Raw genomic sequence first — 17,428 nt, forward strand, 5'->3', positions numbered from 1 at the left:
ACCATACATTATATGAGAATATGAGAAACATGAGAAAGTCATCATTACATCACTAGGTGGATACAAACGGATTTTTTAATACATATCTCCCTGTAACTTCGGAACCGGAAGTCGTTTTCAAATATTATTCAGAAAGTTTGTATGGAACAGACATCTTCGAGAAAATACACTCATACACGAACATTGTGCGTACTCGACGAACTGATTGAAAGGTATATGACACTCGGCCATTCTATCTCGGTTCGAAAGTTATATAACCTCTTTTGTGAGACAGTCAAAACGTACTGAATTGCAAGGGTGAAAATCCCACATAGAGGAAGAAATGGTCAAAATAAGCGCCACGAGTTCAAAAGGTTTATTCGGACGAAGTAATTAAAATACGTATGAAGCTAATGTTTAAATCACAGTGAAGCTCCAATTGTGAATTCTTCTGTTTCGACAGATTTCGCACTCGATGTTTAGGTTGTAGACACAGAGTGAGCGCGAAAAGCTGAGCCGAACTTGGTCTGGCCAATACGGAAAATAAGCTTGCAGCAAATTAAAGGGCCCTGCCAAAGTGAAGGCTGAGAAGATTTCTAATTTGTATTCTGACAGGATCCTTTTGATTTACTGCTAGTATGTTTCCCTTTTGATCTGCCAATGTAAGTCACCATGTACTGAGGAAATTATAGCGAGGGACCCGAACCTATTGACTCTAAGAATCCTTTCGATGAAACCAGTGCCTTACGCCTTGAACCATTGATCGATGTGGCAGACACTTAGATTAGTTAGGGCTGTGATTGAAATTGAATAATAAACCTTCCGCGATTTGTAAATAACTTATATTTCCACTTTCATATAAATAATAATCAAAAATACGTTTAGCATACACTTACACAATGTTTCATTATGCTTAACCTTAATGGTTGGTTTATGCTCTGTATCGCTGCAAATGAGAGTCAGTTTTCTTATTTGTTTGATCGTTCTCATGTATGCGGTCGCCAATTTGATTTCTTAATTTATTATTAAATGTCACCAGTTTGTTTTCCTCTTTTTTATAAAGTCCCATTTCTGATGCCGTTTAAATTTTCCGGTGCTAACTTTTTCGCAATTAATGACTCGGATTTTCGCTGGATGTTGGCTGGGTTTCACGAAGTGCTTTGTTAACAGTGATACAGCTTAGTTGAAATAAATTTACTTTTAAATATCACCTCTTCGTGGTGGCTGTTGTTTTGTATGAAGTTGAAAGATTTTTCTTCAGTTATCTCAAATACGGAGGGATAGGAGTATGTTCATTTAATTTTCAGTGTTTTTCGAATCACGGTTCTTATCCGTTTGAAATGATAACACATTTATTGTTTTGGGTCGAGGTTGTTAGATACTTTCAATGTGATTGGCTCGTTTATAGTAGCATTAGTGTTCTTTTAATGTTAGATAAAGCTTTCAGTGTTTATTTTGTGGGGGATTAATTGATAGGTTTGATGCTTAGGGGTATTCCGTGGATCTTCTTTTTGGTTATTCTAGACACATAAGCATTTGTCTTAAGGGATTTGGTTGTGTTTAAACGTGTTTGATAGAGTAACACATGTCTAAACCATTACGAAGCATTATAATGCATAGTGCATTTGATATGAAAGCATTTCAAAAATATATAAATTAATTTGGCGCCAAAAGGTTACCTACGTAGAATTTTCGTTTTACATATCATTTGTTACTAGTTTCTGTAAAATAAAATAGTATTCATAAGAATATGAATAATATGGACAGTTGTTTTTCTAATACGTAAACCATCTTGGCAAAATACTGATCCTTGCAGAGTAATATTTATTTGGATTAATTTGAAACGCTCAACAGTTGACCGAACATAATGATTTTATTTTAATACATACTTAGAGACGTAAAAACTTCTAGCATTTAGATAAATCATTGTTTAACAATTAATAAACTGCTGTTCATTACGAATAATAATTCTTTTGTTGTAGGCTGTACAAACCTACAATACACTATTGTCGCATAGTTTCATCAGAAATAAAACTGCTGCAATCATAAAAAACAATCCGATTTTTTAATTGAATGCAAATTTATGAACGCTTTCGAGCTGCTCGCATCTGCTATTGAAGTGGAGATACCGTGTGTGGCCAGCACACACGTAGGCTTAACATGGATTAGTATTAGATGGCAAACTACCGAGATTTGACCGAACTCTTAATATGATAGTTAGCTATGGTATTCTCAACGCTTAAGGTGCGTTTTGAAATATTTAACAATATAAAAATAAATAATTCTGGTATGTGCTTGATTGATAGTTTGCAATAGTAAGAAGTTTTTATTAAAAAGCTAATGAAAAATAATCTTGTCGACAGTGCACTTCTACATCACATAAAAGCTCGAATAGCTTGTAAAAAGCTTTATACTTGCAATATTGATTTTATCCAAATACACTGTCGCTGTTAGGCAAACTGACTTTACGAGAGAAAGGCTGCTTGTGAATTTCGAACGGATGCACCCTCGCATCGATCGTTCGAGATTTGGATGCTAACTTTAAGCTACGCTAATCATTTGTTTATACCAAATAGTTGTGTAAAATGTGTAGCACTAATTTGTGCATATCATGATGATTCATTGGCGTACTATTAAGATAAAATATGCACTTTTTTTTAAATGAAAACAATTGTATAATTTTCAATTTGTTCTGTATTTGCCATTGGCCAGGATTTCTTAAACTTACAGTAAATTGCCAAGTTAACTTTATTGCGTAATTCAGATATTAATATGAGTAGCATGTTTATGCTTGTCATGGGTCTTAAATTGATATGCAAAAATTGATGCATCCCATCCTGCTCAACTTTGCTATCCGGGCAGCGACAAGTTAACTATATTTACGACTAGTTGAACAATCGGAAAATCATTTTGAATTGGCAAGTTATCTATGGCTTGGAATTGGTATCATGATCAACACTTTAACGAGTCTAACCCAAACTAAACTAACGGCTATAATTTTATTTGCAACCTAGATCTAATCTTCCATTCTATTGCTGAGCATTACATTGTGCTCCTACTGTAACTGATAATTCCCATTGCTATTCAATGGTTCTATTTTATGAATTATATTTCCCTATTCTTCCTGGAACATCATGAATTCAGTTTCATTGGGTGAGTGTTTAAGAAACTGCATTGCAGTGCAGTTTGGCAAGTGTGGGTACGTGTAAATAAAAGATATTTTTTATCAACATTAATTTCAACAGTTGTACATTTACATATGACAATCGATACGCGGGAATGGTACAGGATAATGTCAATCATTACTTCTCGTTTTCATGGTAGCATTTTAAATAGAAGCGTAGTATAAAAACAAATTTCGAAAACAGCAGAAGAACATTTTTGAAGATGAGTAAAAAGCCATAGAAACCAATTATTGTTCGGATATTTATGTGCTGCATTTCTTTTAAATTATTATTTCCTCGTAGGACTTTTACTTATGGTAACTAAAATAGTCATATCGCATAACAATACGAATGATAATTTACTACTAAACTTCTGAATGATACGAAGAATCCAACTTGATTAAATGATTCATAATAAGATAAAGGTGGTAATATTACTTTTAAGCAACATTATTTATCCAACGAGCATTGTGGCCGGTGGCATTATTTTTTAATGAACATTCCTATGTTTATAAACATGGAGAGCAGAAGCGAAATTTCTACCACCAGACCAGACTACTTTTTTGCCATGATCCAGTGTAATTCTCGCGATTGCGAGTAACGACTTGGTTCGGATGTATTGTACATATTCTGAACAATGAAATCAAATAGACGTTCGAATACTCTAATTGTAGTCATCAGATAATGGTTGAATGCAAAAACCGACTAAAACGTTGGAAGCAAAAACCGGACTCGTATTTTGCAACGCAAGAATCGTTTAAAAATATCTTTTTTGTAAGAACCAGATAAACAAACTTTGAATGCAAAAACCATACAAAAACTTAACCGGTTCTTCAAAAAAAAAATTTTTTTTCATCCTGTTTTTGCACTCAAAGTTTTTACTTGTTGCTGCATTGGCCAACATTTCTGAAAAAGCCTATTTCTCTCAATATCAATAGCACAATTTCACACGTCAAATCAAATCAAACGAAGGCAGATGGAAAACATGAAGTTTGCCGTCGAAAGATTCGTGAGCCTCTAGCAGTCTGGGCTCAACTGGATGATTTTTTCGATTTGGGCGTATTTTGAAGCACAAGGATGCAAAACAACATAGTTTGAAGACACTGAAGTCTGCTATAACGCGCCCATGGCTGCCAATGTCAGAGGACTACATTCGAAAATCTTGTTGTAGCTACCGGCGTCGCCTTGAGGATGTTAATGATGTGTTATTAAAGTCAGTTAAGCAATATTTTGAATCAGTTGAAAATTAGATGTGAAATAAACATTATAAACTTGCGCATTTTTTTCTTTTATTCTGTTGTATCACTCGAGGGATAATTGGGTGATGTACAGAACACAAAGAAGTGCAGTATAGTATTGTATGTAATGAATGAATTCGATCATTAGTTGCATATTCATTGTCGTAAAGTAAACCTCATGTATACCATTCTATTTAACTTTTTATGACTTGAAAAACTAATCGAAAAAAAAAATAAACAGTTTTATAGTCTGAGCTCATTCAAATGCTACCATGAAAGAAAATGTATCAAATACGTCATTCAATAGATCAAATCACGTCATCAGCGGATATGTTGATCATATCAGCTCAAAAAACATAATAAAAACTCTGGTTTCTATTCTAAATCTATACGGGTATTATTGGTGAATACGGATGGGAAAAAACTGCTCACACTTTACTTGTGAAACTATAGTTGAATCAACTTGTAACAGTAACCGATGCAAGTTTTTGATTTGACATCCTCTACCAATCAAAAACTACTTGTTTTTACAGAACCACTACGAACAGGTTCTAATCTATTCTACAGTACAATTTATTTTATCGTTTCATATATCTAATATCTATTATAGTTTGTTATTCGGTAGCAGCCAATAAGCTTCCATTTTGTTTATTTAAATTGGCAACAAATAAAACATTTCTGAACTAATTACCTTATTTTCGGGTTAAACTAACGCATTAGTTGATACTTTGCATACGAATTCGAACAAGATTTTAATTAACTTTTTAGAATAAACTATGGGCTTTGGAGATCGTTTTCGTGGAACAATGAATGAGGTGTTGGGTCTGGATATGAACTGAGACTGTCTACTAAGACTACTATTTGTGTAAATTTGTCGCGTTTTGTTACAATTTTATTATGTATCACTAACTACTTTGTTGTTTATTTTTCCTCAACATGGCCCATCTCCACAAAAACGAAAGCCATCACTTTTGAGTCCTTGTTCCTAAAAAAATGAAAATTGATTCTTAAAAGCAATTATATCATTATCTACCGCTGTTTAGTGTGTTGTTCGTTTTCTTGCCATCGTCCAGTACTGGAAAACCAAAACATTCGCCCATTCGCCCGGGCGGTTTCATCTAGTGTTTATGCTTAATATTCCAGAGTCCCTTCTCTATTATGGTACAAGAAAAGCGTTTACCAGATAAATGCATCGACTCTGTTATATATTTGCTTCTATGAATTTCTTCAGTTATATTGTTACACTTTTTTGTTTGTCTAGTTGTAGCTAATATTGGTCTTTTTCGTGTTATTCAGATTATTATGATGACTTTTTATTTCTGCAATAGGGTAAAGTCTGTAATGTTATTTGTGTATTCATTTTGGTTTTCCTGAAGTATACAAAATAGTGTGTTCGGAACAAAAATAATACATTTGCTTCCTTGAATCAGTTTCGCGTGTAAATATTATTTCATAATATGCTTATTCGTGCCACATCGAAAGGTGGGAAGTTTCGAAATTTTGTTATCGCGATGATTCGGTTTGTTGATTTTTATTACAATAGTTTTACTTTTAAAGTGTATAGATAAAGATAGTTTTGATGGGGTGGGATGTTTGTGGTTTTGTGATTAGTCATCGCATTTTACACAGAAATGTGCCAAGCTTTGTTTGCATCCGACTTTGTTTCATTTTAGTTGAGCTATTGAAATTCAACCTTTTGCTGACTTGAACCATTGCACATTATCCTCCAAAAATACGTAATGCGGCAGACAAAGTATCCAGTGTTTGTATGGCCTTTGTGTTATACCAACAACCAGGGTAAATGAAGAAATAGGAGTATTTCACAGCCTATTGTGTACCATCGCTTCATCACATCAAGTTGTGAGCGAAGTGGACAGCTTTTACTTACTGGACTTCATGTACGCTATCGAGAAAATGGTAATTAAGAAAAATCCAATTAAATTGAGAAAAATTCAATTAAATGCAGTACTTTGAAGACATTAAATTTTTCTATGAGATTGTTCTATCAACACTACACGTTCCTGAGAATACGTCAACCTGCTGGTTGTGCTAATTTTGTATGTACAACTTTCTCATTCGTATTGTGACGTTCAACCCAAGACTCTCATTAATTCATATTCATTGCAATCGAAAGCGCCCCCACTGTGAAAAGTTTTGTATAGGGACGAACTATGCTCGAGCGTCCTAGTTTTTGCAACATAACTGAAGCAGAGATGAGCACTCATGCGAAAGAAAAAAAGAACTGGGAAAGAAAAATTTTAAAAAGTAGAAAGACACAAAAGCGCAACGATAGAAAAAAAAACTCCAATGATGGTTTGTGGGGTGGTATTGTTTCGAGCAATTAATACACATTCAAATTTTGCATTTTCTATATTGTTTTGCATCGCGACATGTGTTTGGTTTTTTAGTGAGCTGTCGCTATTTTTTACTGTTACAAATTTGTAGTTAGGGAGAATATATTTAACAGGTGACCTTTCACTTTAAAGTGTCCGTCGATTTATGAACCAGTTCTATTTATTCATTTATTTTTTTCTATCAGATGTAATAAGACTTTCAACCAGAAAAATGTTTTTTGAGATCATAGTGTGAACGTAGCATAATTGCTGTAACATAAATGGCACACCAGCTACCTACTGTAGTGACAGGTTCGAATGTGGGAAATACGAAGGTGCCAATTCAAACGATGCATACAACATAATTGTTAGACAAAGTGTCCTCTGTGAAGAAAACCCGTATGATCTTTCCAAATATGCTGCATATAAATGGCACAGATCCTACCGATACTGGAAAAAATCTGGGGTACACAAAATTCCATGTTCTCATTGTGATGAATTATACATTGGACATACAAAGAAAACATTAGATACCCGTTTCAAGGAACACATAGCGGAAATAGGGAAAGCATCCAAGGATTTGGAACGGGGATTATCACATCATTTCAAATCGTGTTTTTTTTTCAAAAACCATGAATTCACTACCATACATAAAAATCTCAAGACAAATTTCCAACCCATGGAAATTAGATACGGCAGAAAGTTTAGAAATTTTCAAACACTTCTTTACTAAACAGAGATCAAGCAAAGTCTTGACATTGCATTCCTTATATGGAATTTGGCCTTTCTGTTTCAACCAAATTCGCAGCCGATTCTTAGCGTACAGAATCATTGCATGGCTAGTACTACTGACACTATCAATCCTTCCAGGTCGGGGCTCGAACACATGACAACTTGCTTGTAAGACCTGATATACTAATGATGATTTCAAGTACTGCGAGATACATAGTGAATGTGTATAGTGACGTGATATACTTATAGCAGAATTGAATTGTGATAAAAAATTTTATTCTAGAGAATAGCTCCAGCAACTAACAATCCACGAGCATAACCAAAAAGATATCCTGGTTTTGCAAATTCACTACCCCAGCTAGATAGATACTACTGGTACGGAACAATATAATATTTCGACGGGATCAATTCCACAGTCCCAGGAATATTGAAGTTTTCTGAAATTATAGGGTAGATTCTCAAGGCATTTCTTAGGCAATCACTACTCTATAATGGAATTGTCGGTGCATCATTTATCAACTTGATTCATTCTAAATTTTTTCTAACGCTTGTTGAAATTATGTAACGGGCAATTCAAAAGACAAGAAGAGCTGCTTCCAACTACAACTCATATTGCAATGTTGTAATGCATTCGGAAATAGTCCCCCAATATTATGTTTCGACATTTTCAAACTTGGATCATGACGAACCGTTTGTTGACAGATACTCAGTTTAGGTTTCCGTAAAAAAAGGGACAAATGCATTTATTTTTGCTTTTGCACAAGAGCAACAAATGGCATCTGTATTTTTTAATTGATTAAGTTTTCATAGAAGTTCTTTCTGGCGAGTTCCACTAAGACGCGCTTTGATCAATTTTAAATAATTATTCGCACATACTTCTGCCAGCAAAGCGCATGCAATCGTATAAGATTATAAGACGCTGGTCTAACAAACCAGATTTCATATGGTCGAGTCCTGATTTGGAAGGGATGTTAGTATCCGTAGGATCGTAGCACAGACCATGCAGCAGTTCTGTACACCAATCAGTAGGCTGTGAAGTTTGTTTAAACAGAAGGTCAAGTTCCGGAAACTTGACTTTACTTTGTTTACATGGGTCTCTCGCAAGGCTTCGTAAGCCAATACTTTGCTTTTTATATGATAACGAAATACCAACAGTGTAAGTTTTTTCGGCAACCACAGGATCTTAGTGCGGTGCTCATCCGGAGGATCAATAAAATTGTATAAGGTATAATTTCAGAAATGGAATATGAATGCGTTTGCTTCCGTTTCGCTGCAAACACTCATATTATTCTATTAGAGTAAATTTAGTATCGATACTTGCGGATTTCGTTAGAATGCATTTATTTGTAACATACAACGGGTCTTTAAACATAAGTTCCATGAGTATCTTGAACAAGATATGGGAGTATCTGAACAGTTTATTGCATAATTATTATCAAATCACAATAGTTTGGGCCCATGCACATTGCTCTATTCCAGATAATGAGAGAGCGGACAATTTTGTAAAGTGTGGTGTTCTTGAACGTGGAATTTATGAAGGATTCATTGGCAAGCATCTTGGGATGAGGATGATCTGGGTCGAAGGTTGTACCTAATTATTCCTAAAATATCTTCAGTCAAAGAAGGCGAGGGATTAATTCAAGCGGATTCGTCACGTAACCAAGAAGGTCAATTGTTCCGTCAGATTCGTTCAGACAACAGGTCGCACTTCATGTTTTCAAGGTTCGGAATGCGCCTAACCAAATCGATAAACAGAATACTATGGCCAAATTCCACACCCGGATACTGTACCGGGAGTGGTTGATGCAGCCAAAATGCATCCTGGTGGACGACAGGACATAAATTAAAGCGGAAGTCAAGCATCGCAGTTTTCCTCAGTGTTCCGGAGAAGTTCCGGAAAAAGAATGCCGATAAATTCTCAAAAAAAATACTTGGTGTTGCAGACGACTTGGCGTACATAACGACCGTTAGTTGAGGGAACTTTCACAAAATCAAAATGTTTTTTGTGTGCCTAAAATTATCCTTAAAACCTCTAGAATGAGAAATAAAAGGTTTGTGATCAAAACAAATCTTGAAGTGGTTGCTTGCGACCGTTTGCGAAGGCGCCTTACGCCGCGTTTCATGCATCTTGAGACAATTTTGAACGCGTATACAACGTAGGGGTTTCTTGATATGTTGTAAATTTTTTTATAAACAATACAATTTGAAACTTCCTTGTAAAAAAATAAACTTTTTACTTATAAGCTTATAATATTTCGAAAAATTAGTATTCTCGAAATCCCTTACGTGGAATACTAGTTTATTATATATACTTGAAAAAACTTTGGTTGTTGTTCCTGCTTTAAACTTGAAGATATAGTCGGTTCACCCGTTTTGGATCTCCCGGGAAACTAGCTGCACTAACTTTGTCATGCAGGGGCTACTTTTTAACGAAATTATGTAACAATATTTTTTTGTACGTTGAAGTACATTTTATTAAACACTGAAAAATCGAAGCTATCGATTTCACTATATTCCCGGAAAACGTTTCTAAAGTTGACCTATTTTTTGACGCGTATGTTGGCCTTACCTCTTAATGGCTTTGAACGAACCAGCTTTACCTGTACCGATTTATTAGGGATAGATAAATTGGTTTTCACAAACTTACAGTCTGTTACATAAGAGCGTGGTCACGATTACTCGCGATCGGTAAAGTGGAATGGTGTGAATTTTCTTTATCACAGAGGGTAGTAGTGTCCTTCATGCAATGCGAGAATAAATCAGCTGACTATTGTTTACAATTCGATCTCAGCATTTATCCAAAATGAGTACCGCGTACACTTCGCACTTGGAAGCATTTTTTTTGTGCTCACATCCGAAAGGTCTGATTGAGAACGTTTGGGCTCAAATGAAGATGAAGCTTGGGATAAACCAACCACACAATTTGAAGCAGCTTGTTCGCCGAATTCTCAAAATTTGGAGGTCGTTTTCAGAAGAATACGCACAAAATCTTGCTCACAGCAAAGACTGTCCCAGAAAGTATGGACGCACTTTGATTTCGCAGTAAATAATTTACAAGTGTTAGATATTCAAATTTTATTCGATATACTGATAATATTAGACTACAACAACAGAATATTATTCTCAACATTTGCTACTTAGCCATTGTAGACTAGCTGGCGTTCCTCATTAAATTCCGTACAGACTTCTTGGCGACAAGTTCTGACACTTTTTTCCAATCTTTTTCGAACTGTTGAATGGTTTCAGCTGCCGAGACATGTTTCCTAAGATGTGCCTTCGTTAATGCCCAAAATTCCTCAATTGGTCGAAGTTGTGGGCACTTTTGTGGATTCATGTCTTTTGGGACGAAAGTGACATTTTTGGTAGTACACTGAAGTCTTTTTTTATGCGAATTTACGTACCGCATAAAAAAAAACCGCATAAAAAAAAACCGCATAACTCTGAAAATTCGCATAAAAAAAAACCGCATAACTCTGAAAATTCGCATAAAAAAAACCGCATAACTCTGAAACTTCGCATAAAAAAAGACCGCAGAAGGGCAAACCGCATAACTCTGAAAATTCGCATAAAAAAAAAACCGCGTAACTCTGAAACTTCGCATAAAAAAAAACCGCGTAACTCTGAAAATTCGCATAAAAAAAGTCGCGTAAAAAAAACCGCATAAAAAAAGACCGCATAAAAAAAGACCTCAGTGTATACCATTCTACCGTTGATTTCGAGTAGTGGCAAGAAGCAAGATATGGCCAGAAGACAAAAGGATCCTTGTGGCTTCGAATCATGGGTAGAAGTCGTTTTTGTAAACATTCCTTGATGTATATTTCGCTGTCCATTGAAGCAGTGGTGATGAAGGGTTTCGAAATCTTACCGCAGCTACAAATTTTCCACTTCAATCGATGTCTCGGACTAGTTTAACACTAGCCCTTCTCGCACCGTATAATATTGTGGTCCCGGCAAGGATTTGTAATCGAGTTTCACGTAGGTTTCGTCGTCCATGATTGTGCAGTTCAAATTTCCAGCAAGAATTGTATTGTACAGCTTTCGAACCCTCGGCCTGATCGATGCTTCTTGTTTCGGACTACGTTTTGGTTGTTCCTGCTTCTTATAGGTTCGAAGATTCAAACGTTCTTTAGCACGAAGAACATTTGACTTCGAAGTGCCCACTTTTTTGGCCACATCCCGAACTGAAACCTCCTTCTTTTGCTCGAACGCCTTCAGTATACGTTTATCTAACTGAGGGTTAGCAGCACCTTTTTTTCGACCCGTTTTCGGTTTATCCTCAAAGGCGTTATCCTCACCGAACTTCCTGATTGCATTTCGCACGGCTTTTTCACTTACTCATTCCATTTTTGCTATCTTTCTCAGTGACAGTCCGCGTTCTGTGCACCATTTGTACACAATTTTTCGATGTTGTTCTGCTGAAAGTCCACGCATTTCGAAACTAACTAATGAAAACGAATAAACAACTGCACAAGTGGTTAGAGAAGAGTGTAAACAACAGGACGCAGCCATAAAAATTGACAGATTCTGAACTATTGCGAAATGACGGAGGTTTTTGGTTGCGTCCATACTTTCTGGGACAGTCTTTATACCTCGAAGGTGTCAAGCCATTAAGCCTGCCCGCTGCGAGTACGGCGCTGATCGATGGCATGGATTTTTTGAATCTTCACCAGTCGAACCAAAATAAAAATCATCTCGGACGGGTACTCGATCTAGTGTTTTGTTCCTGTGACCGCTCATTGTTTGTTGACGAGTGTGTAGCTTCGCTCCTACCCGTTGACCCGCACCATCCACCTTTAGTAATTTCGTTGCCCATTGAAGACAATAATTCACGACATGCAGCAAGTTCGGGAGACACACATTTACGGTTAAATTATAGAAAAATTGACTTCTCAGCTCTGATGGAATATTTGCAGAATTATAGTTGGACAACTCTGCGCGAAACGGATAATGTTGATGAGATGGCATCGTCGTTTTGTAGTACTATCTCCCGTTGGCTCAGTACAAATTTACCATTTGTTAAACGACCTATTTCTCCCCCGTGGGCCACATCACGTTTACATGATTTAAAGCGAAAGCGCAATGCTTGGCAGCGCAGACACCGTCGTTGGCGGAGCTTAGAAACAAAACAAAATTTCAAAAAATCGAGTGATGAGTACCGCAAAATCAATGCCGGTTTATATAGAGCTTACGTCATGCGAGTTCAAACGGATCTACGTAGGAACCCCAGGAATTTTTGGAACTTTGTGAATTCGAAGCGAAAATGTTCAATCATTCCTCAGAACGTTTGTTTTGACGGTGTGACGTCTGCATCAACATCAGACTCATGTGAGTTGTTTGCTAAATTCTTCGCTTCCGTGTTTACTGAGAAAGTGGCCTCCAACATCGAAGCTGAAGTCGCCGCATCATATGTTCCTGAAAACTTGGTGGATTTGCGTACATTTATAATCACTCCCGAAATGATCAGTGCTGCAGCAAAGAAACTGAAAAGTTCGTACTCGGCTGGACCTGATGGAATTCCTTCTGTCGTTTATACTCGCTGTGCAACTGCTCTGCTCGAACCATTATGTTACGTGTTCAACAAATCGTTCGAGCATGGTATATTTCCAACGATATGGAAGCATTCGTTCATGTTTCCAGTCTACAAAAACGGTGATCGAAAGGATGTGAGAAATTATCGTGGTATTACGAGCCTATCTGCTGCCTCCAAGCTATTCGAAATAGTTGTCAGCTCTGTTGTTCTTTCTCGTACAAAAAGTTATATATCAACCGATCAGCATGGATTTATGCCAGGACGATCCGTTAGTACAAATTTGCTCGATTTTACCTCGACCTGCTTTTCGCGTATGGAGGAAAGGGTACAAATTGATGCAGTATACACCGATCTAAAAGCGGCTTTTGATCGTATAGACCACCGAATTCTATTATGTAAACTGATGCGACTTGGTGCATCATACAAGTTCGTTGAATGGTTGAGTTCCTATTTGTGTGGTAGAGTCCTACGCGTACAATTGGGAACCTCAGTTTCATCCCCGTTTACGAATAAATCAGGAGTTCCGCAGGGCAGTAATATGGGTCCCCTTTTGTTTGCACTATTTTTCAACGATGCCGCTTTGCTGCTTGGTTATGGATGCAAGCTGATCTACGCTGACGATTTGAAGCTGTACTTAGTAATTCGTAATTATGAGGACTGCGTCCATCTTCAAGAACTGCTAGATGAATTTGTCGCATGGTGTCGACGAAACCATCTTGTGATCAGCATTGCCAAATGTCAAGTAATTACATTTCACCGAATACTTCGTCCATTAATCTTCGACTACAAAATTGATGGACAAACACTTACAAGAGTTGACCGTGTTAATGACCTTGGTGTTGTATTGGATGCAAAACTCACATTTAATCAGCATCGCTCTGCTTTAATATCTAAGGCAACGAAACAACTCGGATTCGTAGCTAAAATCAGCAGAGATTTTAAGGATCCACATTGTTTGAAGGCGTTATACTGTTCCTTAGTGCGACCATTGCTGGAAAATGCCAGTTTGGTATGGAGTCCATATCAACTCGTTTGGAACTTGCGGATTGAGCGTGTTCAGAAAAGATTTATTCGGCTTGCGCTAAGAGACCTTCCCTGGCGAAATCCCTTGGATCTGCCACCGTACCCTGATCGATGTCGCCTGTTAGGTCTTGACACACTGGAACGACGAAGGAAGATTCAACAAGCTGCGTTTGTGGCGAAGATTATCAACGGCGAAATCGACTCTCCAAAAATCCTGTCTCTCATCGACTTCCGGGTTTCACAACGAACTCTACGATCAACAGGTTTGCTACAACGAAGATTCCATCGGACATCGTTTGGAGCCAACGAACCTATTGCAGCGTGTGTTCGAACTTTCTCCCTAGTTGAAAATTTATTCGATTTTGGTGAATCATCGCATAAGTTTGTTCAGAAAGTGTCGCAATCCTCGATTTTATAACTTAACTTTATATTCATTAAGACTTTTATTGTCAGATGGAACAAGCAAACAAATAAACAAATAAACAAATAACGCTGAAGGGGAGTGACCACGTTCTTATGTAACAGACTGTAGATTTAAGTGTACGGTTCTATGGCCCAGGTTGCAAAGAAGTTTTAGAAGGATCCGACATCCAGTTCCGAAATTATAGGATGAAGTTCGGAATATTTCAAGGCTGCATTGAAAAGGTCCAGGCAAAATACGAATAAAACCCTTTAAAACCAATCCAATATGTTGCACATGTAAATTTATGGACATAAAAGTTTACTCGGTTAGTCCGATACCGGAAATGGTAGTCAAAAGTTCTGAAATGAATCACGCTTATATTTCTCGTAAACCTTCATCACACCACTTGGTGGGTTGAAACAAATTAACAGTTTCTAATTGTTCGAGTGGAATAGGAAACAACGTTGATATTTCATTCAAGAATAGTTAGATACTACAAACACAAGTTTGTGATGACTATCATGAATTGATATGAGATTAATTAGAAGGAAAATTTGATCATTAAATGGGTGCTTCGGTGAAGAAAAACTAGTGTATATTGCGTAATCAAATAAACGTTCATGCAATTTTTATTTCATGGCAAAACGTTTATTTTACTAGGTTCATCCTTATAATCAATTTGAAAGGGACATCATGATACTGAGTTGAACGGTAAGGTAAACAATGAGGCTCAACTTGTGAATCTGGTAGAATGACTGGAAGCAAAAGCTCGACCACCCAAAATGACTATTTCTTCGCTTCAATACAATGCACGCACAAGATAATCTCTAATCGATAGTCTATCCAGGCCGTGTTGATAGAACCAACCTCGTTGAAATGGAAATGGGCATCTCGCATAGCATGCTTGAAAATTGTATGCAGGAAAAACGATATAACGAGCGAAGGAAAAAAAATGCTCGCTATGCCCGATTTGTAAGATTGGAATAGTATCGGGAGAGCTTTCAACTTGCAAGAATTTTTACTTTATATCAGATATCTACCTCATGGCAAACTTCCATGTAGTCGGGGTCGTGCATAATATCCTTGATCATATCCTTCAACATCGTGTATCGGGGAAAGATTGGGTAGATTTTGGAATTTCCATACTCTGACTGTCAGTGGGATAAAAGGTTTTAGAATCTTTTGTTGAAATCTGCAGTCACGAATTCAATTTACCTTCAGTTCACGGATTAGGTTTCTCAAACCGGTGTATTTTTTCAGTAAGCGATACAAATCATTGATCATTTGCGTGTTCTCCTGCTCGACCTGCGCGGTCGTCATCACTGTGAATTTGAAAAAAATATACATTTGCAACACCGTGAGAGAATAATAACAAACGAAACTCTACATGCATGAGCGATTTAATGATTAAACTTACTTTCCAGACGTTCCATCCGTTCTCGTTTCTCAGCGGCTTCCTCTGCCAGTTTGGCAGAGGTCTTCACTCCTTCCCCGGACTTTTGCGATTTTTCCATGATGCTACACGCACGCAGCACGAAGGCAGGGACTGTTTCGAGCTTTTCTTGTTTGGGGATTTCCACTAGCGTCCAGTACTGTGTTTCCAAACGAATGACGTCCTAATAGGTGACACAAGGACAACGAGATGTTTAGTTTTAATTTTGGGTTTAATCAATCTTACTACGGAGTAGCACAAAGCGTTTCATGTTGATTACCAGCAGTATAACAATGCCTTTTTAGAACGGATCGTGGCTTTTTGTAATTTGTAAAGGTAGATAGTATGAGAATAGTAGTATTGTTTTAAAGTAATTGGCTCCAGTAAAAGGTACAGAGGCAACTGTTAAATGCAGCGTAACTGATATTTTCTTATTTACAGCAGCAACAGAGCTTACAGTTGAATATTGTGTAGAGGATAATTTTAGCACCAAAAGTTACTATTTATTCGGGACGATTCTAATGTGGAATTGTAAAGCCGTTTCCAAACTCGCAAGGTAGTCATAGATCATTTAGAGTGTGAGAGCCTGTTAAATTTTAATTACAATATTGATTATTATACACCGCCTGCTCCATACCAGCTGAGCAATTGTAATGCAATGAAAATATGTAGTTCAATTATTTAGTGGAATTCATTAGAAAAAACTTCGGGGTGAGCAATGAATAAACAGTGTAGTCAACACTATCATTGAACGGCTGAAAGCAAAAATCGGATAAGTGCAACTTAGTTTGGAAAACCCGTTTAAGTATTTTTGAATGCAAAAACCGGATAAAAACATTGAACGCAAAAACCGGACATGGATTTTGCAATGTAAGAATCGTTTAAAGACATCTTTTCTGCAAGAACCGGACAAAATAACTTTGAGTACAAAAACCGGACAAAAACTTAACCGGTTCTTCCAAAACAAATGTATTTATCCGGTTTTTGCATTCAATGTTTCTACAAGCGAATATTTAATTTCTGTTGCCTGAGTGCACAGAAAGACAGCGGAGTTAATTTCGGCTCATAAGATCGCAAAAATCTCATAAAGAAAAGAAGATGCTGACCAATAGAGACAGCAGTGCAATCGCGATCTGCCCAATCAATGATTCGATCAATCTTCAGTCGTGGGGAACGAAGATGGTCCAAGAATATTCAATTGCAAATTACAAATACAAATAAATATTCAATTATAATACATTTTTCCTATTGTCGCATGATTAATGAGTTCACTATCACCATAAGAATTGTGCTGTGCAAGTAGCAAGTTTCGACGTTATACATACTCTCCAAACATATTCTCACATAAAACAACATAACTCATTTGACAATCCTGCACCCAAACATATCTTAAATTATGGTAAAATTATGAATACCCGAAAATTTAGATAAAATCGAACCTTTCACATGGTTTGCAGACGTTCAGGAATTGCTTTCCTTTAACTCCCAGTATCTGTGGAAGCTGTTGTTGCATTCACGTGTCAAACGCTCCGAAAAGTTTTTGTTGAGACGAATTGCAAGACAAAAATGCTCACATTTCGACTCAACAAAAACT

The 17,428-nt window shown here is 36.9% G+C and overlaps 1 protein-coding gene across 5 annotated transcripts in view; it reads right to left on the minus strand.

The window, feature by feature from the left end:
* Positions 1-805: 805 nt before the first annotated feature.
* The window catches only part of LOC131440512 (uncharacterized), a 134,370-nt gene continuing 117,747 nt past the window's right edge, over positions 806-17,428 (minus strand). For all 5 annotated transcript variants that reach the window (XM_058611850.1, XM_058611851.1, XM_058611853.1 and 2 more), the window contains 4 exons: positions 15,820-16,018; positions 15,618-15,724; positions 15,443-15,553; positions 806-6,284 (listed from right to left, as the gene is read on the minus strand). In XM_058611850.1, coding sequence (XP_058467833.1) covers positions 6,276-6,284; positions 15,443-15,553; positions 15,618-15,724; positions 15,820-16,018 — 426 coding nt within the window. In that variant the 3' untranslated portion in view covers positions 806-6,275. The remainder of the gene's footprint in view (positions 6,285-15,442; positions 15,554-15,617; positions 15,725-15,819; positions 16,019-17,428) is intronic.

The sequence above is a fragment of the Malaya genurostris genome, chromosome 1 (genome assembly GCF_030247185.1).
Source record: "Malaya genurostris strain Urasoe2022 chromosome 1, Malgen_1.1, whole genome shotgun sequence".
NCBI classification, from domain to species: Eukaryota; Metazoa; Arthropoda; class Insecta; order Diptera; family Culicidae; genus Malaya; species Malaya genurostris.